At 47.8% G+C, this 23,374-nt stretch overlaps 1 protein-coding gene across 5 annotated transcripts in view; it reads left to right on the plus strand.

Annotated features, from left to right (window-relative positions):
- Positions 1-6,400: 6,400 nt before the first annotated feature.
- The window catches only part of aspscr1 (ASPSCR1 tether for SLC2A4, UBX domain containing), a 238,060-nt gene continuing 221,086 nt past the window's right edge, over positions 6,401-23,374 (plus strand). Inside the window, exons 1-3 of one of the 5 annotated variants that reach the window (XM_085963846.1) lie at positions 6,401-6,567; positions 9,142-9,197; positions 12,350-12,464. In XM_085963846.1, the coding sequence (XP_085819972.1) occupies positions 6,472-6,567; positions 9,142-9,197; positions 12,350-12,464 (267 nt within the window). In that variant the 5' untranslated portion in view covers positions 6,401-6,471. The remainder of the gene's footprint in view (positions 6,568-9,141; positions 9,198-12,349; positions 12,465-23,374) is intronic. The other 4 variants (XM_085963844.1, XM_085963843.1, XM_085963842.1 and 1 more) reach the window with 4 other exon arrangements.

The following is a 23,374-nucleotide window of genomic DNA, read 5'->3' on the forward strand; positions in this document are numbered from 1 at the left end:
TTGTGGTAAATGGTTTTTCAGACTGGAGGATGGTAGACAGTGGTGTTCCCCAAGGGTCAGTGCTGGGGCCACTGCTTTTTCTGATATATATGAATGACCTGGATATTGGAATACAGAGTAAAATTTCTAAATTTGCCGAAGGCACCAAACTTGGGGGTGTGGCAAACAGTGAGGATGATACCAATCGACTGCAACAGGACATAGAAAGGCTAGCAGAATGGGCAGACAAGTGGCAGATGGAATTTAATACAGAGAAGTGTGAGGTGATGTATTTTGGCAGAGGGAACAGGGAGAGGCAATATACACTTAATGGCACAGTTTTAAAGAGTGTGCAGGGACAGAGGGACCTGGGAGTTAATGTGCATAGGTCCCTGAAGGTGGCAGGACATATTGAGAGAGTGGTTAACAAAGCATATGGGATCTTGGGCTTCATAAATAGAGGTATTGAGTACAAAAGTAGAGAAGTTATGCTGAATCTTTATAAAGCGCTGGTTAGGCTACAACTGGAGTATTGCGTCCAGTTCTGGTCACCACACTTTAGGAAGGATGTGAAGGTCCTTGAGAGGGTGCAGAGGAGATTTACCAGAATGGTTCCGGAGATGGGGGATCTTAGCGACAAGGAGAGGTTGGAGAAGCTGGATTTGTTTTCATTAGAACAAAGGAGGTTGAGGGGTGATTTGATAGAAGTGTACAAGATTATGATGGGTTTGGATAGGCTAGGCGGGGAAAGGCTGTTCCCACTAGTTGATGGTACAAGGACTAGGGGACACAGATTTAAGGTTTTGGGCAAGAGATACGGGGGGATGTGAGGAAAAACTTTTTTATGCAGCGAGTGGTGAGGATCTAGAATTTGCTGCCAATGGAAGTGATGGAAGCGGAGATACTCAATGTTTTCAAGGGGAGACTGGATAGGCACTTGAGGGAAATAAATTTGCAGGGCTACGGGGATAGAGCGGGGGAATGAGACTGACTGGATTGCTCTACAGAGAGCCGGCACAGACTCGATAGGCTGAATGGCCTTCTTCTGTGCCGTATGACTCTATGGGGGAGAAATTCAGTATCGCCACGTTTGGGGCGTTATACTCGAGCGGGCGTGAAATTTAGCGCCCGGCGCAAATTATCGCCACCTTCTGCTAAATTGACCTGCTTCGCCCCAGGAGGTGCTTGGAGCACTAAAACTGGCGCTGCACGACTGTCTTAAGGCGCTAAGCCGGAGAAGCGAGATGCTACCACTGAGGGCAGGCGCAGCGCAGGTGCGGCCAGTTAGCGATTGCACGCAGACACGCTGGCGCCGGTCAGCTCTTAAAGGGGAGGTTCGATCTTGGCATGCAGCCACACCCTGCACATCGGAGCCCTGATTCTCAGACTGGACAGACCTGCTGCCACATTCTAACGCCTAGGACCATGGAGAGGGCCAGGGAGCGAGCGCAGCAGTTCAGTGAGGGTGCCTTGCAGGTTCTGGTTGTCGCAGTGGAGCGCAGGTGATCTATCCTGTTTCCGGACAGTGGCAGGAGGCCGCTGCCCAATGAATATCGAAAAGCTTGGAGGGAGGTGGCTCACAGAATGACCTCCAGCAGCATGGTGCCTAGGACCCCTGTGCAATGCAGGAAGAAGTTCAACGACCTCACTCGGGTCATCAGGGTGAGTACCCTTTTCAGTATCCTCTTCATCCCTGCATATGCACCTCACTTTATGGCCAAAGGGCCCTGAAAGCCCCAATGCCCAGCCCTCATCCAACACCTATGGGCCTTTCATGAAACTCACACGCACACTCAGCACTTTACACACTGTAAGGGCTATTCGACCATGGGAGGCAATGCAGCCAAGATCAGGGCTTCACACAGTACTCAGAGCCCGTCCTTTCTCTTGCAGCCCATAATAGGAGGCAGCAGCAACGGACTGGGGGAGGCCGGCCTCACCTTCAAGACCTCAGCGATCTGGAGCAGCGAGTCGAGCGGATTATGGCAGGCCGGATGATTGGCCCCGTCGCCACTGGAGATGCCGACCCCGTTCTGGACAGCAATGACCTTTTTGACCTCTCTCCTTCCACTTGTGCCTCACACCAGCATCCTTTGCCACTATCGAACCAATACAGTGCATTGCAGCATTCATGCCTCCCTCGATGCCGCTCTGTCCTCACGCTAAAGCAACTCTTGTACCTCCCTGCTTTCAGATGCTGATTCGCCAGGTGAGGAGGCGGGTCCTCAAGCTGCCATTGTGAGTGATTCTGAAGACGAGGAGGAGGAGGAAGCTGGACCATCAGTGCCACCCTCAGCCGAGGCAGCCCATGGCCATAATGGGGACACGTCTTCCCGGAGGGAGAGTCTGGCCTCCAGTCCTGCTACAGTGAGCGCAGAAGAGGTGCGGCTCCTCACTGAAATGGGCGCTCAGGCGGAGCAGAGGCACACTGAGCTCATGGCTGCAGTGGCAAGGATGCCAGATTCCATTGAGTCACTGGCAAGGAGTGTCCAGGACTTCGGTGCAGCACAGGCAAGGAGTCTGCAGGACTTCGGTGCAGCATAGGCAAGGAGTCTGCAGGACTTTGATGCAGCACTGGCAAGGAGTCTGCAGGACTTTGGTGCAGCTCAGGCAGCACAGGCGGCTTCCACGCAAGTGCTTAGTGGTGCATGCAGTCAGTGGCTGGTCTGATGCAGACGCATATTGAGGCCACACGAGCACTGACTGCTGCCACCCTCGCTGGATTGGGCAGGAGTCACCGGGGCCCTCGCCGCGCCGCAGCAGGCCAGCAGTCTGTGCTTCAGCAGTTTGCTCCGCATGCTGCAGTGCTGCCCCGTGGGAGTGCCAGTGTGTCGTCCGACCAGGGAGTGGCTGTCCTCTGTCAGGATGGCAGCATTCCTGCTGCCAACACTGTCACTTCTCCACTGCAGCTGCCACCCCCTGTAGGACAGACTGCTGCCGCCCATGCCGAGTTGGAGCAGTCAGCAGCCGGGCCCTCCAGGCCCAGAGCTGGTCCAGGCCGTACCTCAAGGGCATCTGCCGACTCAGTTTCTGACACTCAGCAGCCTTCCCCCAGCCTTGCTGCAGCCACTGGGGTCCCATTGCGGAGGAGCTGCAGGGTGGGAAGGGGCCAATCTCGCAAGCGAAGCAGATCACCCTCGAAGGGCAAAAAGTAGGAGGTGTGGCAAAATGCTGTAAATTTTTTTAGTGAAGGCCGAGGATCGTGGTCATTTTTTGTTTACTCTTTTGTTCATTGTCTCCAGGTTGTGAGAGCCAGTTATGTGTCTGACTGCTTTTTTGAGGGTTTCTCTCTATTACTTTGTCATGCGGGAAGGGCACACAGTTTGTTAAATAAAGAAGTGTCTTTATTCAGATTGTGCATGTTTGCTCTTTGAACTATTTGTTGCCTTGACCGGCTCAGGGGTTGTGGAACAGTTCCATTCATGTTCTTTCAATGGCACAAGCCATTCCCTCAGAGGGCTCCTAGAACCGACTTGCAATAAGCTGCTGACGGACGGCCCTTGCAGTTTGTGTCTCCCTGCCGTCTTGGTGCTCCTCCTCCTCCTCCTCCTCTGCTGGTGCTCGAATGTCTGGTGGCAGTGGCTGAGTCCTGAGGATTGCCAGGTTATGCAGCATGCAGCACACTACAATGAAATGGGAGACTTGCTCAGGTGAGTACTGAAGGGCTCCCCCGGAATGGTCCAGACAGCAGAACCGTTGCTTTAGCACGCCGATTGTGTGCTCAATGATGTTCCTGGTCGCTTGATGGCTCTCATTGTATCGTTCTTCAGCAGGGGTGCTGGGCGCACGGAGCGGGGTCATCAGCCAGGTGCACAGAGGATAGCCCTTGTCCCCGAGAAGCCAGCCTCCTGGGTGAGCCGGGCTTCGAAAAGGTCTGCCACAGAAGTCTGGCGCAGGATGAAGGCGTCGTGGCTGCTGCCTGGAAAGTGGGCATTGACAGCTAGTATCAGCTGTCTGTGGTCACACACCAACTGGACGTTCAACGAATGGAACCCCTTCCGGTTGCGGTAATCCTCTGCATTTTCTTGCGGCGCCCGCAAAGCCACATGTGTGCAGTCAATGGCGCCCTGGACCATAGGGAAGCCCGCTATTCTTGCAAATCCCATTGCGCACTCTTGCTGCTTGTCCAGGGTCATGGGGAAGGAAATGTAATGACGTCTCCTTTTAAAGAAGGCATTCGTGACTTGGCGAATGCAGCAATGCACCGCGAACTGGGAGACATTGGCAATGTCCCCGGTAGCGGATTGGAAGGAGCCGGTGGCATAGAAGTTGAGAGCCACTGTCACCTTCACTGCCACCGACAGGGACGTCCTGCTCCTCAGTTGAGGCTGTAGATCTGGCTGAAGCAGGTGGCAGAGCTCAGTGACCACCTCCCTGCTGAATCGCAGCCTCCGAAAACACTGCTCCTCAAACATGTTGAGGTATGAGAACTGTTGGCGGAATACCCTGGGAGGGTAAGGCCTCCTGTGCCGACGCCTGTTGGCCCTCCTCCATCTGGCCATGATTGGCACTCTCTCTCAGCGTCTCTGAGCCCTCTCAATGCAATGGAGAAACCCAATGTTTCCACCCATTGCAGCCCCTATAGTATGTGGCCACTCAAGGTTATGCCAGTGAAAAATCACACCAACTACAAAGTTCTGGGCCGAAGCCAGAAGTACCTCTGTGAGCGCTGAGTCAATGCAGAAAGCTCTCTCCCTTTCTGTCTCTGCAAATCTCTCTCTTTCTCACAGAAGGCGTGGTCCAAAAATGGCTACCACAAAGAAGCCAGGAAGAGCCCCCTTTAAATAGCGCCCCCCCCAGCCCCACAGCGACTGGGAACCATTCCAGTCAACCAGTCACTGGGAGTGCCAGGCGGAAAGGAGGGGGGCGCCACTGAAGTTCCGGTTCGGGGCGCCCCAAGGCTGTTGCACCATGAAATGACGTCAGGATCTGCGCGCGCAGCTGAGCGGGCGTTGCGGTTTTGCGCCGCCGCTAAATGTCCGCTCAATTTCGCGAGAGGTGCAGGTCTCGCTGTGCCTGGGCGCTAGCCACATCGCACCCCACTTATCGCCCTCTTAAGGCGCTAACGCGTGGCGCTAACAACTGAATTTCTCCCCCTATGACTCTATGACTGTATGTTCTATCGCTCTTCTTAATATAGGTATTACGTTAGCTATCTGCCAGTCCTCTGGCACTACACCTTTTTCTAACAAATTATTAAATATGTGTAGTAATACCGCTGCTATCTCTTCCCTAGATTTAAAAAAAATGCGTGGATGCAATCCATCTGGACCAGAGGTTTTATCCTCTTTGAGTTTGATTAGTTTATTTAATATATCCCCTTTTTTTTTATTTTAAATGCACTTATCTCATTACTCATCTCATCATCCATTGCCATGTCTACCTGTTCTATCTCCCTGGTAAATAGCAAAGTGAAATAATGATTTAATATTTCTGCCATCTCCCTATCGTTACCTGTGGTATTTTCCTGTCCATTCCTTAATGGTTCTATTCCCAACCCAACCGTGTCAGCTGTGGCTCAGTTGGTAGCACACTTGCCTCTGAGTCAGAAGGTTGTGAGTTTAAGTCCCACTCCAGGGACTTGAGCACATAAATTTAGGCTGACAATCTAGTGCAGTGCTGAGGGAGTGCTGCACTGTTGGAGGTGCCGTCTTTTGGATGAGATGTTAAACCGAGACCCTGTCTGCTCTCCCAGGTGGACGTAAAAGATCCCATGGTACTATTTCGAAGAAGAGCAGGAGAGTTATCCCTGGTGTCCTGGCCAATATTTATCCCTCAATCAACATAACAAAATCAGTTGATCTGGTCATTATCACATTGCTGTTTGTGGGAGCTTGCTGAGTGCAAATTGACTGCCGTGTTTCCCACATTACAACAGTGACTAGACTTCAAAAGTACTTCATTGGCTGTAAAGCGCTTTGAGAGGGCTGGTGGTCGTGAAAGGCGCTATATAAATCCAAGTCTTTATTTCTTTTTTTTTCTTTTTCCTTTTTTTCATTGATGACTGTAAAATATTTTACTATTCTGTTTTACTTTCCTTGATAATTTAATTTAAATTAAATTGGCTACATTGATTGACTGCTGTGTTTAATGCATTGATTGGCTGTTCTGGGCTTATTGCATTGATGGTCTGTGCTGGGTTAATTGCCTTGATTGACTGCACTGGGTTTAATGCATTGGTTGGCTGTGCTGGGATTATTGCATTGATTGGCTGTACTTGATTTAATGCATTGGTTGGCTGTGCTGGGATTATTGCATTGATTGGCTGTGCTGAGTCTATTGCATTGACTGGCTGTGCTACATTGGTCACGCTGATTGGCTACGAAGGCTTGCGCGGCGCAGGTGGCGCAATTGTGACCGCGCGACCTCCCAGCCTCCAGCGTGCCCGACGTATGTTACGTGCGCTGCGCCGCCTGACGTATGTTACGTGCGCGCTGCGTCTGCGCGAATCGAGTCGCGTGTGTTTGAAGCAGCGGCGCTGCGTCACTGACGATGGCGGCGGCGGGCAGGGTGACGGTGGTAACCGTGCTGGCCCCGAATGGGAGGCGGCAGCAGGTGAGAGTGGCGGCCAGCACCCCGCTGCTACAGGTGAGCGATGGAGAGGCGGCCCGGGCTCGGCACCTGACAACCCTATTTTGTGGCGATGGTGTTGTTGCCCCCTCCCCCCACACATTAAACCCGGCCCCCGCCAACTGGAGCGGAGTCAAACTCGGCAGTGCCCCTCACACACAGGGGGCTGCCGCATCTGGATTGGAAGTCATTAACTCTCCCCTTATTTATCTTTTTCATTAAAAAAAAATATTTATATAACTCTTGCTGGTGGGCTGCACATCTTGCTGATGGTGTCAATGGCGTCGAAGAATGACATGCAGTTCTTCCCAAAATAAAAAAATCTTGCATTTATAGCCAGCCTTTCTTTAAAAGAATGACATGTTCTAATAAAAAAAAACGCAACTCCGTGTACATTTAATAAGTTCGCCATCTGTGTTAGAATTGTAGCCCTTTCTCAAGTACAAAATTGCAATTTGGCAAAATCCCCACTTGCAACCACTTCAAAGAGACAGCTGGCAGATTTGCAGACAATCTAGTTTTGAATGGGGCTTTCTTGAGAATTGCTCGAATGTTAATGTGGAAGGTAGAATTCTTTGCCCATTGCAGTGTCTCATGATGTCTTAAGGTTATCAGAATTTTGAGTACATTTTCCTTAGCAAGGCAAACCTAGAAGAAAGAACTTCTTTATAGTGCCGTTTATTATGTCCTTCAAAACATCCCAAAGTACTTCATGACCAATGAATTAACATTTGAAGTTTGTAGGCAAACACAGCAGCCAATTTGCACACAACAAGTTACCACAAACACCATGAAAGGATTGACCAGTTAAATCTTTTGGTGATGTTGGTTGAGGGAGGAATGTTGGTTAGTACACTGAGAACTCCCTGCTCTTTTGGAAAAAGTTTTTTTTAATGTTAATCTGAGCAGGCAGCTGGGGACTCAGTTTAACAATTTGCCCAAAAGAATGCATATGTAACAATGCAGCACTGCTTTAGTACCACACCGAAGAGTCAGTCTAGGTTAGAAACCTGGTAACAGTAGGCCATTCAGCCCCTCAAGCCTGTTCCGCCATTCAGTTAGATCATGGCTGATCTGTATCTTTACTCCATCTACTTGCCTTTGTTCTGTAACCCTTAATACCCTTGCCTAACAAAAATCTATCACTTCGTTTTGAAATTTCCAATTGAACCCCCAGCCTCAAAAGCTTTTGTTTTGGGGGTGGTGGGAAGAGTTTGAGATTTCCACTCCCCTTTGTGTGAAGAAATGCTTCCTGACATCACCCCAGAACAGCCTAGCTCTAATTTGAAGGTTATGCCCCCTTATTCTGAACTCTCCCAGCAGAGGAAATAGTTTCTCTCTCTAACCCATCATAAACACCTCAATTAGATCGCCCCTTAATCTTCTATAATCAAGGGAGATTAGTTATGTGCTGGAGTTGAACTTGAACCCATACCTTCTGGCTCTGAGGTGAGAGCATGACCACTGACCCAAGCTGACACACATTTAAGAACTCAACCTATCACGGCGGCTGTGCTCCAATCCTGCATCTGTCTCGTTTTAGATTCTACAAATGTTGGCAATTCTATCTGTTGGGTGTGATATAAAATGTGGCAAAACCTGCAAATTTCAAATCTGTCATGGATTCCGCCACTGCACAATAATTGGAGATTGGAGAAAAATGTCATTATCTCCTGGGTGGTAACTTGATGCCAAGATGGAACTGAAACCATAGAAGGAAATCGGAATAACATAGACTTGACTTAACTCCCAGTTTATAGTTTAGAAGTGTTCTGGATAGCCCACTCAAAAGCTGGACTGTCTGGTCCAAAATTGCTGTATGACTCAAAATGTGAAAACATGTTCACTATCGCTGGATTACTAAAGTAACAACTATATGATTTTGTGAGCTGTGTAGATCAATTTGAAGCAAGTGCTACTTAAGACGTGTGCAAAAATCTATCAATAAGAATCAAATAAAAAAAATCACATAATAAACACGTGCTGCTGTTGCAGTACTGGATATTTTAAAGCAGCGGGTTTCAAATGTTTGTGTGGGAATCTTTGTAAACATAGACCTATTTCTGGGGGAATTCCCTTCACTAACTGAGACAATGCTAGCTTCCCAAAGGAAAATGGTGTTATCATTTGCAGAAAGCAGTTGTTTAAGAATGTACAGTAGTAGAAGTAATAGGCTACCAGTCAGCAAATACGGTAAAATATCGAATACTGAATTGTTGAGGCATTACGGTTGCAGCACCCGTTATGTCTGGCCCCAGACAGAGACTTTTGATGGCCGTACGAAGCCCCTGGAATGCCCTTGTGGACATCCTAAGAGTTGTGATTTGGGTACGGTGGAACAATGTTGGATATTTAGTATCTCTTGTATATATTGACATTAAACTGAGCTTCGATTTGATCCCTTTCTCAATATATCACTGGTCAAGTAAAATAAAAAAATGGGAACATTTCCTGGTTTATTTTCATCTGACTTGGCCACTGAAGAGGCTTCTTTTGTAATTCACATACTCGTTTTTTTGTTCTACAGCCAAATGATCTGTCTTTATAAAGTAAAATGGTAGTTATTTGTCATTATATTTTTGTGTTTATTAGGTTTTAGAAGAGGTGTGTCAAAAACAAAATTTGGATCCTGAGGAATATGGTCTCAAGTAAGAATCTTAAAACTAGCGAACTTTTAATAGTACATGTTTTTGTTTGTTAGCCTTTTACCTCAGAATACAAATGTGCTGGGAAGGACATCACCAAGCTGTTCTTTTTGTACATAGTTATAAATTTGTTTTATTATCTCTTGTGTTGAAATGTTTAAACTCTATGCATGGCCTCTCACTGATGGGTCTGCCCAAGATCAGAAAGTTGTTCCGTAAGAATCTCCGGGATAAATCTACAACTGTGTGGGGAAAATGGATTGGAGCATCAATGGCTTGTGGCATCCTGCCATCTGATGCAAATTGCTGTCCCCATTTATGACTGATTTTAAAATTTATCGAGTAACCTTTTCACAATTAATGCTACATATTTGCAACCGTTCTACATATATGTCTCTATACTTGGTGTCAGTTACTAGTGGGTGCCATGCAATGGTGCTCAGAGTAAGTCAGATGTTATGCTGGTTTATAATGGGGTGTAGTATTCTGCTACTAAGGTGGACCTGGCTCCCCCCTCTAAGGCCATAAAGTCTAGTTGCTGTAAATAAGCACGAGCTTGTCGTCATTTAGCTCACTTGCTGTCTGGTGAGGGACGTTTGCAGACTGCCAGGTGCTTGTGAATTCTGGCTCCAGGTCAGTCTGCAAACTTCCCTCACTAACAAAAGTTAAATTAATTAACCCCACACTTGTGCTTATATACAGCAAATTGACTTAAACCCTGTAATTGACCCTCAGTATAAATGAGAGTAGGCTTTGCATACAGCATATAACAAATTCCCCATCATAGGTTGGACTTGCTGTGAGCAATGCTACAGGAGATCTGCAAGCAATATATTAAAAATAGTACATCAGCGCGTGCCGACGCATTTGGTTGCAGATGCAAAACAATCTTAAGATACTAGATACCAGCACAGACCAGTTGGGCCGAATGGCCTGCTTCTGTTCTGTATATTCTATGTAATGTAATTCTTTGTAGATATTCGGAGCTGTAGCCTGAACTTGATGAGCACATTCTAATCTCAAAAGTTTGCTGACCAAAACACAATTAAATTCTGAGTGACTTAAGCCCTTTTTTATTTGCAGCAATTAGACCTTTTGACTTCAGGCTAGATTAAACATAGAACCACCTTCGTACTGGAATAATACACTGCATTACTTGGCATACTGCTGTCATCAAACAGTATCATCCATATGCAATTTTGCAGAAGATCTGCTAATATCTGTTCAGTATAAACATTCATGTGCATGTTTATACTTGTCGCAAGCATTTTTGCATTACTGCCTGACGCATTCTGGTGTGTACAATTACAGCACAGAAACAGGCCATTCGGCCCAACTGGTCTATACTGGTGTTTATGCCCCACACAAGCCTCCTCCCACCCTTCATCTAGCTCTATCAGTATATCCTGCTATTCATTTCTCCTTCATGTGCTGTACTTACCTAGCTTCCCCTTAAATGCATCTGTACTGTTCACCTCAACTACTCCTTGTGGTAGTGAGTCCCACATTCTTACCTCTCTTCTGAATTCCCAATTGGATTTATTGGTGTCTATCTTATATTTAAAGATATAAATCTTAAAATGGAATGGGCTTGCGCTTTGGGGAGGATCCTAATGCTTTGAATTCAAAATCTTTGCCCTTGTTTATAAATTTCTCCATGGCCTCCCTCACCCTACAACCTCCACCAGCCCTATTTCCCAATTTGTACCCTTCACACTTCTGATTCTACACTTCTTTGCATTCCCCACCCCACCATTATTGGTAGAGTCATCAACCATGATGAATTACCCCTCCCAGTATCTTTGGGTGTTCTTTACCACCCTCCATTTTGTGGAGCACCTTGGGATGTTCCACTATGTTAAAGGTGCTTTCTAAATTTAAGTTGTTATAATGCCCATTGAAGACCAGGTCTTGGCTGGCTGAATTTGGGATGAATAAGATTTAGTAGTGTCATTATGTCATTCGTGCTTTCCAACTATTTTGTATAGCTTTTATAAGCTTCATTTTGGCCCAAAAGGTTTAAAGAAAATAAATACTAAATATTAACACAATAACATGTTTTTTTTCTGGTTTTACAAGTATTGATTGCAGATTGATGAAATCCTTCTTACAAATTGATGTGGTTCACTGTTGGAATTTTTTCACTAACCATTGCCTCCTTTGATGTGGATAAAACCATGTAAAGGGGCATTGTGCAAATGTAACTGGTTCTGACAAGCAGAGCCAGCAAAAGCATCTCTTCAATTTGTGCATCTCTAGTAAATGTCGAACAAGGTTCCTGCAGACCAAAAAATGTCTCTTGAAAAACCGGCAATCCTCATTAACCTTTTAACGGCTATTGTGGCAGTTTTACACCAGAAGGACTGCCTCCTGTTTATGGTTTATCCAGCAGCGTTTGTTGGATCAGGGTCTTCCTTTCTGATGTAGAGTTTTGCTGTAGGAACAAAGCAAAACTTGGCTGATGACTTTACAGTGACAGCAGTCTGATGTGTGTCTTAACAGGCCATCGATGTGGCGTTCAGTGCTGGCAGACCTCATCTGTGTGGAGCCATACCTGATCTCAGCAGAGCATACCCACTCCCATGAAATGTCTCTGTATGAACATAGACGGATAGGACAAGACCCTCTGGTCCATCCAGCCTGTCCCACGCAATTGTGATAACTTGTGCATCACAGTATATACACTCCCCTCCTCACCCCACCCGAAACCATGCACATCCCTCTCTGCTAGTGTCTACCTAGGAGCTCTTCACTTATTGCTCAAAAACAGCTCTGTATAGAATTGTATAAAGGAATGAGGACAATACCTTCTCCTTCCAACATTCTCATTGTTGTAACATTCCTCATCAGATGGATCAAAGTGGTAGCCTTAAATAGCTGTTGAATGTACAGCCTCGTACCCCTGAAGCCACCTCTTTGATATATTACTTGCTATAAAAGGTTCTTCCAAATTTAGCTTGAAATTAAGATACTAGTAAATAATGACCGTCTGTAGAGTGTTAGGATAAATTTTTCATTCTGCACAACCAAGACAATAAAGTGTAATAAGAATCCGAGAAATATTCTCCTGAATTATTTGGGGTTTGGAAGGATTGAAAGTTATGTATTGAAATGTACCAAAAGTAGAATATTGATGGTTGGTTGGTTGTTTGTAGGTTCCAGAGAACCGTTTTGGATTTGTCACAGCAGTGGCGATTTGCCAATGTCCCTAACAATGCCAAATTGGAGATGGTCATAGCTGCACGTCAGCGTGTTGGAACAGAGAGCAAGGTAGGTTTGCAAGTTAATTTGCTAATGTTTTTCAATTCAATCACAAAATTTCCCCGTCCGACTTTTAACCAATATGTCACTTTTAAATTGTAAAGTGCTGTAATTAGGTGCCTTTTTCGTTAAGCTTTTGAAATATTTGCTGTTGGTCCGTTGCGGTGTTTGTTGACAAAGTGTTACTTTAGATGCTGCGTGTGGAATAGGCATGACTCACTCATTTTTAAAGATTTAATTTTTATATTGAGTGGATAATTAAAAAAAAAAATTCATCTGTGAATTTTTGCGTTCATCAAGGTGAACAGTGTTTGTGCGCGTGAATAGAGGACTTTTTCATGCAACCCATGTTAGCAACAAATTGTCCACAAGGTATCTGTGAACCAATGGAATTTGAGTGCATTTGCTGAGTTCCTGCCCACTGGATTAAAACTGTGAACAACTACCAATTGTTGTTTAGAGATGGATTTTCTGAGTACAAAAGCAAAACACTGAATGCTGGAAATCTGAAATAAAAACAGGAAATGCTGGAAATACTCAACAGGTCAGGCAGCATCTGTGGAGAGAGAAACAAAGTTAACGTTTCAGGTCAATGACCTTTCATCAGAACTAGATGAAAGGTCATCGACCTTGAAAAGTTAACTTTGATTTGCTAAGTACATTTGGGCTACAGGCTATGAAGAGTTTTATGAATATACTTTGTACAATCCACATAAAAAGGCCAGTGCTCTACATACATTGACTTAATGGAATTGCCGTTCCAACTCAAAACTTAGGAGGAGGATAAAAAGATGGAATAATTATCTTAAGTTGCATTGCAAAATAAGAAATCGGCTTCGGCAGAAATCTTGGGTGAAGCATGTGGCATATCAAACGGGCTGGTAAATGGGCTGAAGTTTGCTGAAGAAGTAAGCTGAAAGCGGATCTCACACAAATATGGTTTTCCAGAACAGGAACTTGTTTGCAGGAACGAGAGGTTCCAAGGGAGGACAGACAAGTTTGTAAAGAATGAGGTTTTACTGCCAATGAGGGACGAGAGAGAAATGATAGGGATTTAATTTTCACATCCTTTTTTATAAAGTGAAAAATTACCGCAAAAGAACTAGATGAAAGGAAAATTGTGGTTGCCACCACATCAATACTGGTGGATGGATGCTAGATGTTGGACATGCTCCAAAACCAGATGAATCCCACAGCTCAGAGTTGCAGCCCTCGGTGACGCGCCCCAGAACAAATTTTTGTTTCACGTATGGGACCAAAAAGATGATTGCCTCCATTGGGTGGCGATTATGAAGGCACTGTTTTTGCTGTGGTCATATTACCTTCTTGCAAAATAAGTTTCTAGGAATGAAAACCAGTTTGGGGGGGCAAGAGGACTTTGTCCAAATCAAGACACTTACTCAAGTAATTTTCTACAGAGTTTAACGTTTATTGTTTACAAGAAACCTGAGCTTCTGGAAGGTCGTGAGAGACTATTTGATTTTTCTTTCTCTGGTGCAGTTTGGTATCGATCGCTACCAGGACTGCAGATGAGGTCAGTGAGTAATCCACTTGTATTATTGTAGCAGTGACGTTTGGGTGCCAGTTGGTACCAATCATTACTGAAGTGGTGCCCAGCCATGCATAGCATTGTCTAGTGCATAAGTACTGACGCAAACTCAACAGAAGGACGTCACCAAATGTTCTGCAGCCAATATTGACCGATGACAGAGTGGAGATTTACTAGTTGACGTCATATCCTTAGGGTGGCTCTCTGTTTTTGGTTTTCAGAGCTCAATACCTAGGCATCAGGTTGGCTTATTGCAGGCCGAGAACCTAGCTCAAAACTGGTGAGTTTCAAAACCTGTCCTCTATCGTAACTGCCCTGATGCATTCAGCACAATGTTTTTATAAATAATTGTGTGAGAAGCGTCATTACTCAACAATGCCAGCCAGTGCTGTGATGGATTAATTTTTGTGGATGTTGAGAAGACAAATGTCAAAATGTCTACTAGCTAGCATAGAGTCATAGAGTTATGCAGCACAGAAAGAGGCTCTTCGGCCCATTGTGTCCACGCCGGCCATCAAGTCCTGTCTATTCTAATCCCATTTTCCAGCACTTGGTCCGTAGCCTTGTATGCTATGGCGTTTCAAGTGCTCATCTAAATGCTTCTTGAATGTTGTGAGGGTTCCTGCCTCTACCACCCTTTCAGGCAGCGAGTTCCAGATTCCAACCACCCTCTGGGTGAAAAAGTTTTTCCTCAATTCCTCTCTAAACCTCCTGCCCCTTACCTTGAAACTATGCCCCCTGGTTATTGACCCCTCTACTAAGGGGAAAAGTACCTTTCTATCTACCCTATCTATGCCCCTCATAATTTTGTACACCTCAATCAGGTCCCCCCTCAGCCTTCTCTGCTCTAAGGAAAACAACCCCCAGTCTCTCCATAGCTGAAGCGCTCCAGCCCAGGTAACATCCTGGTGAATCTCCTCTGCACCCTCTCCAATGCAGTTACATCCTTCCTATAGTGTGGTGACCAGAACTGCACACAGTATTCCAGCTGTGGCCTAACTAGCGTTTTGTACAGCTCTGTCATAACCTCCCTGCTCTTATATTCTATGCCTTGGCTAATGAAGGCAAGTATCCAATATGCCTTTTTAACCACCTTATCTACCTGTCCTGCTGCCTTCAGGGATCTATGTACATGCACACCAAGGTCCCTCTGATCCTCTGTCCTTCCTAGGGTCCTACCATTCATTATGTATTCCCTTGCCTTGTTAGTCCTCCCAAAATGCATCACCTCACACTTTTCAGGGTTAAATTCCATTTGCCACTGTTCTGCCCATCTAACCAACCCGTCTATATCGTCCTGTAGCCTGAGGCTTCCCTCCTCGCTATTTACCACTCCACCAATTTTTGTGTCATCTGTGAACTTACTGATCATACCTCCTACATTCATATCTAAATCATTAATGTACACTACAAACAGCAAAGGACCCAGCACCGATCCCTGTGGTACACCACTGGACACAGGCTTCCAGTCACAAAAACAATCTTCGACCATCACCTTCTGCCTCCTGCCACTAAGCCAATTTTGGATCCAATGTGCCAAATTGCCCTGGATCCCATGGGCTCTTACCTTCTTGACCAGTCTCCCATGCGGGACTTTGTCAAAAGCCTTACTGAAGTCCATGTAGACTACATCAACTGCACTACCATCATCCACACACCTAGTCACCCACTCGAAAAATTCAATCAAATTGGTTAGACATGATCTCCCCCTGACACAGCCATGCTGACTATCCTTGATTAATCCTTGCCTCTCCAAGTGGAGACTAATTCTGTCCCTCAGAATTTTTTCCAAATATTTTTCCTACCACTGATGTTAGGCTCACTGGCCTGTAATTCCCTGGTTTATCCCTACCACCCTTCTTGAATAATAGTACTGTACTATGTTAGCTGTCCTCCAGTCCTCTGGCACCTCCCTTGTGGCCAGAGAGATTCTGAAAATTTGTGTCAGAGCCCCTGCAATCTCCTCCCTTGCCTTACACAGCAGCCTGGGATACATCTCATCTGGGCCTGGGGATTTATCCACTTTTAAGCCCGCTAAAACCGCTAGTACCTCCTCCCTCTCAATACTAATTTGTTCAAGTATATTACAATCCCCCTGCCTGATTTCTATGCCTACATCGTCCTTCTCCATAGCAGTGGCATCAAATCAACTAAAATAAAAGACATATGAAAAATAAGCAATAGGAAATGTGGTTGAAATGCTGAGGGAATATTTCTACTCTGTAGGGTGGGAAATGAACTGCTGTTCCATGTGTGGGTTTGTCCTTTGTGGGAGAGGGGGAAGTCACATGGGCACATCCCAATGTCGTGACATCAATGCGCAGTGTTAGAATGTCTTAAAAGGAAACCTTGTCTCTGTGTCCTGGGACATGTTTGTTCTGGGTTTCATATGTGTCTGCATGATGCCATAAAAATCATAGAATAGAATCTTATAGCACATAAGGAGACCATTCGGCCCATCCTGCCTGTATTGGAAGAGCTATCTAGTTAGTCCCACTCTGATGCGCTATCAATTACTCATAAAAGACTGAGAGTTAAGAGAGTAACTAAAGGCTTTTATTAACAAAAGAATGAAGGTCTGCCTCGAGTGGTCGACCGGTCCAGAATACAAAGGGGCTGGGGAGCAGTCACCTTTATACTAGGACTTGTGGGAGGAGTCAGCCGAGGCATGTCCAGGCATGTACACAGTGGAATACAAACAGTGGTTTACCACATTCACCCCTTGTTTAAAATTGAGTCCGGTGGGGTGAAGTGTATTAAAAGTTAGTGTATTGGAGTCTCTCCGGAGGTCTTGTCTGCCGCTGTGATCGGCGTGGCGACGGCAGGGGTAGTGGAGCTTCTGGCGTCGAGTCCCGCGTAGGCTGTGGCACAGGCGTGTCGTCCTCGTAGATGTCGAGCGGGTCGCTGGGCCCAGGCCTGCCGTTTGCTGGGGCTGGATATCGGATCGTGGGGGGGGGGGGGTAGTGAGTAGTGGGTTACTGCGGCCCCCGAGGGTGCAAGGTCTCTTATGGAGACTGTCCTCCCGCCCGTCCGGGTATGCAATGTAAGCATACTGGGGGTTGGCGTGGAGGAGGTCGACCCTCTCGACCAGGGGGTCCGTCTTATGGGTCCTCACGTGCCTTCTCAGTAGGACCGGCCCTGGGGACGTCAGCCATGGCGGTAGCGATGTCCCCGATGTGGACTTCCTTGGGAAGACAAACATTTTCTCATGAGGGGTGGCGTTAGTGGCAGTGCAGAGCAGTGACCGAATAGAGTGGAGCGCATCGGGGAGCACATCCTGCCAGCGGGAGGTTGGAAGGCCCCTAGACTTTAAGGCTAGCAGGGCGGCCTTCCAAACTGTCGCATTTTCTCTTTCCACCTGTCCGTTCCCCCGGGGGTTGTAACTGGTGGTCCTGCTTGTGGCAATACCCCTAGTTAGCAGGTACTGACGGAGTTCGTCGCTCATAAACGATGAGCCCCGGTCGCTATGGATATAGCTGGGGAAACCGAACAGGGTGAAGAGGTCGTTCAGACATTTAATGACCGTGGCACTGGTCATGTCCGGGCAGGGGATGGCGAACGGGAAACGGGAGTACTCATCAATAATATTGAGGAAGTACACATTGCGGTCGGAGGAGGGGAGAGGCCCTTTAATCAACGCTCAGGCGCTCGAAGGGGCGAGTGGCTTTTATCAGGTGGGCCCTGTCTGGTCTATAAAAGTGCGGTTTGCACTCAGCGCAGACTTGGCAGTTCCTGGTCATGGTCCTGACCTCCTCAATAGAGTAAGGCAGGTTGCGGGCCTTGATGAAGTGGAAGAACCTGGTGACCCCCGGGTGGCAGAGGTCATTGTGGAGGGCCCGCAGTCTATCGATCTGCGTGCTGGCGCAGGTGCCACGCGATAGCGCATCCGGGGGTTCATTGAGCTTCCCGGGCCGGTACAAGATCTCGTAATTGTAGGTGGAAAGTTCGATTCTCCACCTCAAGATCTTGTCATTTTTGATTTTGCCCCTCTGCTTGTTGTTAAACATGAAAGCAACTGAACGCTGGTCAGTGAGCAGGGTAAATCGTTTTCCGGCCAGGTAGTGCCTCCAATGACGCACAGCCTCCACAATCGCCTGGGCCTCCTTCTCAACAGCGGAGTGTCTGGTCTCCGGGCCTTGGAGGGTTCGTGAAAAGAAGGCCACGGGTCTCCCCGCCTGATTGAGGGTAGCGGCCAGGGCAAAGTCGGACGCGTCGCTTTCCACCTGGAAGGGGATGGATTCGTCCACTGCGTGCATGGTGGCTTTGGCAATGTCCTCCTTGATACGGTGGAAGGCTAAGCGGGCCTCTGCCGTCAAGGGAAAAGAGGTGGACTTGATCAGCGGACGGGCCTTGTCCGCATAGTAGGGGACCCACTGGGCGTAATAGGAGAAAAACCCTAGGCACCTCTTCAGGGCCTTGGGGCAGTGGGAGTTCCATAAGGGGACGCATCCGGTCGGGGTCGGGGCCGATGACTCCGTGTTCCACAACACAGCCAAGGATGGCGAGGCGGTTTGTGCGGAATATGCACTTCTCCTTGTTATATGTCAGGTTCAGGAGTTGGGCGGTGCGGAGGAATTTTTCGAGGTTTGCGTCATGGTCCTGCAAGTCACGGCCGCAGATGGTCACATTGTCCAGATATGGGAAAGTGGCCTGCAACGCATTTTGATCTACCATCCGGTCCATCTCCCTTTGGAAGACGGAGACCCCGTTGGTGACGCCAAAGGGAACCCTAAGGAAGTGATAGAGGCGGCCGTTTGCCTCAAAGGCAGTATACTGGCGGTCCTCAGGGCGGATAGGGAGCTGGTGGTACGCTGATTTCAGGTCAATGGTCGAGAAGACGCGGTACTGCGCGATCTGGTTGACCATATCAGCTATGCGGGGGAGTGGGTAGGCGTCCAGCAGGGTGTAGCGATTTATTGTCTGGCTGTAGTCGATGACCAGGCGCTGCTTCTCGCCGGTCTTAACGACCACAACCTGGGCTCGCCAGGGGCTGGTGCTGCCCTCAATAATCCCTTCCTTCAGGAGCCGCTCCACTTCGGTTTTAATGAAAACCCTGTCCCCGGCACTGTATCGCCTGCTTTTTGTGGCGATGGGCTTACAGTCGGGGGTGAGGTTAGCAAACAGTGGGGGGGGGGGGTGACTCTGAGTGTGGAGAGGTTGCACCTGGTGCGCAGCGGGCAATTTGGAAGCTGCTGGCTGCGGACTGTGAGTGGGGGTAGGGGTCCACCGTACGCCATCGTAACACTTTTAAGGTGGCACTGAAAATCTAACCCCAGCAGGACGGCAGCGCAGAGGTCGGGCAGGACCAGAAGTTTAAAATGATCGTACACAGTCCCGTCTACTACGAGTGTCACCACGCAGTAGCCGCCGATGTCCGCCGACTGGGACTCGGAGGCCATAGAAATCCGCTGGTGCGCAGGCAGGACTGGGAGAGAGCAGCGCCGCACCGTGTCGGGGTGGATGAAGCTCTCCGTGCTCCCAGAGTCAAAAAGGCAGATTGTATCGTGACCATTTACCTTAATGTCCATTGTGGAACTGGCCAGCTGGTGCGGTCTCGCTTGGTCCAGTGTAACGGATGCCAGCGTAGGGGTCGGTGTGTCGCTGCGGGTATCAGATGAGGCGGTGTTGGGGGCCTGCTGCGTTCCGGCTGTCGTCCAAGATGGCGGCGTCCATGATCCCCATGTGGCTGGAGGCGTCCAAAATGGCTGCTGTACCGGTGGTTCGCACATGGCCGGGGAGGCCCAAGATGGCGGCCCGCATGGCCCACACGCGGCGCTGCTGGGGTTCGGGGTGGCTTTGGCCCTGCAGACGCTAGCGTAGTGTCCCTTCTTCCCGCAGCCCGAGCAGATCGCGTTTTTCGCCGGGCAGCGCGCTCTGGGGTGTTTTGCCTGGCCACAGAAGTAGCATTTCTGGCCTTGGGGCACTGCTGTCTGGCCTTGGGACACTGCTGCGGTAGTTGGGCCGTTGCTGGGGTGTGGCTGGGGTGGCACGGCGCTATGAGGCGGTCCTACCGTGTCCCAGTCTGTCATTCCCCACGGCGTCCACGGTGCAGAGGAGTAGGCATCCATGCCCCGGTAGGCTGCATCCAATGATAGTGCGAGTTCAGAGGCCTTGTTGAGGTCGAGGTCACTCTGCTCCAGCAGTCGCTGTTGGGTGTAATTGGATCTGTGGCCCGCTACAAAAGCGTCCCGGATAAGTTCCTCTGTGTACACGGCGGCCTTTACATCCTTACAACCACAGGCCCGGCCAAGCACAGACAGCGCCTGAAGGTATTCCACGGTCGATTCCCCAGGTTGTTGTTTACGACTCCCCAGAAGGTGCCTGGCGTACACTTCGTTCACTGGGCGCGTGTACTGGTCCTTGAGCTTGATAGCGTCCGCGTACGAGGTCGCGTCTTGGATGACCGAGTACACTCGGTGGTTCACTTTGGAGGTCAGGACATCCAGTTTGTCCTCGTCCGATTTGATTGCTGCGGAGGCGGTCAGGAATTTTTCGAAACACTTAAGCCAGTGAGTAAACTTGGTGGATGAGCCCGCCTCCCGATGATCTAAGTCCAGGCATGCTGGTGTGAGGATCTTCTCCATTATAAAAATTTTGTTAATAAAATTGATGCGCTATCAATTACTCATAAAAGACTGAGTTAAGAGAGTAACTAAAGGCTTTTATTAACAAAAGAATGAAGGTCTGCCTCGAGTGGTCGACCGGTCCAGAATACAAAGGGGCTGGGGAGCAGTCACCTTTATACTAGGACTTGTGGGAGGAGTCAGCCGAGGCATGTCCAGGCATGTACACAGTGGAATACAAAGAGTGGTTTACCACACACTCCCCATCTCTTCCCCCATAGCCCTGCAATTTTTTTCCTCTTCAAGTATTTATCCAATCCCCTTTTGAAAGTTACTATTTAATCTGCTTCCATTACCCTTTCAGGCAGTGCATTCCACAACTCGCTTGGGTAAAAAAAAATGTCTCCTACATCACATCACATGTCAAGCACAAGTCACTGAAGGCGAGGGGGACCCACGTAAAAATGAGCTCCACAGAAATGTCGAGCAGAGCACTAAATACATGTCGAGAAATGCATTCAGGACCATGAAAAAAGGAGTAAAACGGTAAAGCGTGCAGTGTAGATGCAATCAAATGCTTCAGCTACAGAAACGGCCAGCACCCTAATTTACATTTAAGAACATAACAAATAGGAGCAGGAGTAGGCCAATCGGCCCCTCGAGCCTGCTCCGCCATTCAATAAGATCATGGCTGATCTGATCCTAACTGCCAATCCACTATCACAGAACCATCTCCTGAATCTAACAGAATTAGACACACGAAATAGGAGCAGGATCAGGCTACACGGCCCCTGGGCCCGCTCCGCTACCCACAGGGCCATGACCGATCCGAACCTAGACTCATGTCCAAATTCCTGCCCGCTCCCCGTAACCCTTAATTCCCTTTACTTCTAGGAAACTGTCTAATTCTGTTTTAAATTTATGTAATGATGTAGCTTCTACAGCTTTTTGGGGCAGCATATTCCATGGACCTACCACCCTCTGAGTGAAGTAGTTAGTTTTGAAAGCGCAGCCCCTTATTCTAAGACTATGCCCCCTAGTTCTAGTTTCACCCATCATCGGGAACATCTTCCCCGCATCCACCCGATCCAACCCCTTCACAATCTTATACGTTTCAATAAGATCGCCTCTCATTCTTCTGAACTCCAATGAGTAGAGTCCCAATCCACTCAACCTCTCCTCATATGTCCATCCCCTCATCCCCGGGATTAACCGAGTGAACCTTTGTACTGACTCGAGAGCAAGTATGTCCTTTCTTAAGTATGGACACCAAAACTGTACGCAGTATTCCAGGTGCGGTCTCACCAATACCTTGTACAACTGAAGCAATACCTCCCTATTTTTATATTCTATCCCCCTAGCAATGAAAGCCAACATTCCATTGGCCTTCTTAATCACTTGCTGCACCTGCATACTAACCTTTTGAGTTTCGTGCACCAGGACCCCCAGATCCCTTTGTACTTCAGTACTTTCCAGTTTCTTGCCATTAAGATAATAACTTGCTCTACGATTTTTCCTGCCAAAGTGCATAACCTCACACTTTCCAGTATTGTATTCCATCTGCCAAATCTCTGCCCACTTACTTAGCCTGTCGATGTCCCCTTGCAGGTTTTTTATGTCCTCCTCACTCACTACTTTCCCTCCCATCTTAGTATCATCTGCAAACTTTGATATGTTACACTCGGTCCCCTCCTCCAAATCGTTAATATAGATTGTAAAGAGTTGGGGACCCAGCACTGACCCCTGTGGAACACCACTGGTTACTGATCTCCCCAGCAGTTTTGAACACCAGCTGTATTCCAAACCAGTTGGAGAAAAGAACTCGGAACCCCTCCTGTATTCCAGAATCTTGGGGGAGATTCAAAGCGAGTTCCAACTACGACACAATTTCCTTTGCTAGCCAGTCCGAATGAGACGCTGATTTTCAGAGGCAAGGGAATAGGGAAGTTTGGGGGAACCATCGACAAACATCCTCCTGTGGCAGGTTGTGGTGTGCTGGACCTGGCTCAGAAAACTTGATTTTGGGCGGTCCTCTGGGTATAAAAAGGAGCAGTAGTCCCAAACAGGAAATTGTTCAAAGCCAGAGCCAGACCGAGAGGCAGCCAGCAGTGCCTGAAGAAGAGCCCAGCAGAGTTCAAAGAATTGTCACCCCTTGGTTGGGCCAGCAGTACTTGGAAGGTGGGATCTCTGCTCACCAGCACAGCTACTGATTTTGTGCCAAGGTGATAATTGGGTAACTAGATATATTCTAGCCTTGTCTCCTTACAATGATTGTGTAGTTGATTGCAGTAATTCGAACCTATGAAATGTTGGAGTGTAGATTCAACCCTGGTTTATAAGGGGTGGAAATCATATAGCTGGTGCATTGTGCATTATACTGGTGGATGAAGCACAGTGGCAATGCATGTCTAATTTGGGGTTTTGAAAGTTGGGATGACTCTTTCTTTATCATAGGCTGGTGCCTATTAAAAGTTAACCATGTGCCCCGGGCACAAACAATAAGGACTGTAACTTAAAACAAATTAAAAGGAACCGTAATAAATTAAAATTATGTTCCTGGGGGTGATTATGCACTCCAGTCCCTCCGGTGCCCACCTGTCTCGGAAGGAGAAAGTTGGGATGTTTGTACTTGTGACCTTGGACAACTTTCCTTCCCCGCTCCACCATTACTGCACAGTGGCAATTGATTCACTGGACAACTTGCTGTTAGCGCCTAATCTCGGGCCTCCTTGCCATGGTATATTTACAAGGATGATTTTACAACCCCACAAAACAAATAATACATTCGCTTGTTTGTTATTAACAAT

This window comes from Somniosus microcephalus, chromosome 21, assembly GCF_052327205.1.
Source record: "Somniosus microcephalus isolate GS21.2 chromosome 21, FLI_Smic_1.0, whole genome shotgun sequence".
NCBI lineage: Eukaryota > Metazoa > Chordata > Chondrichthyes > Squaliformes > Somniosidae > Somniosus > Somniosus microcephalus.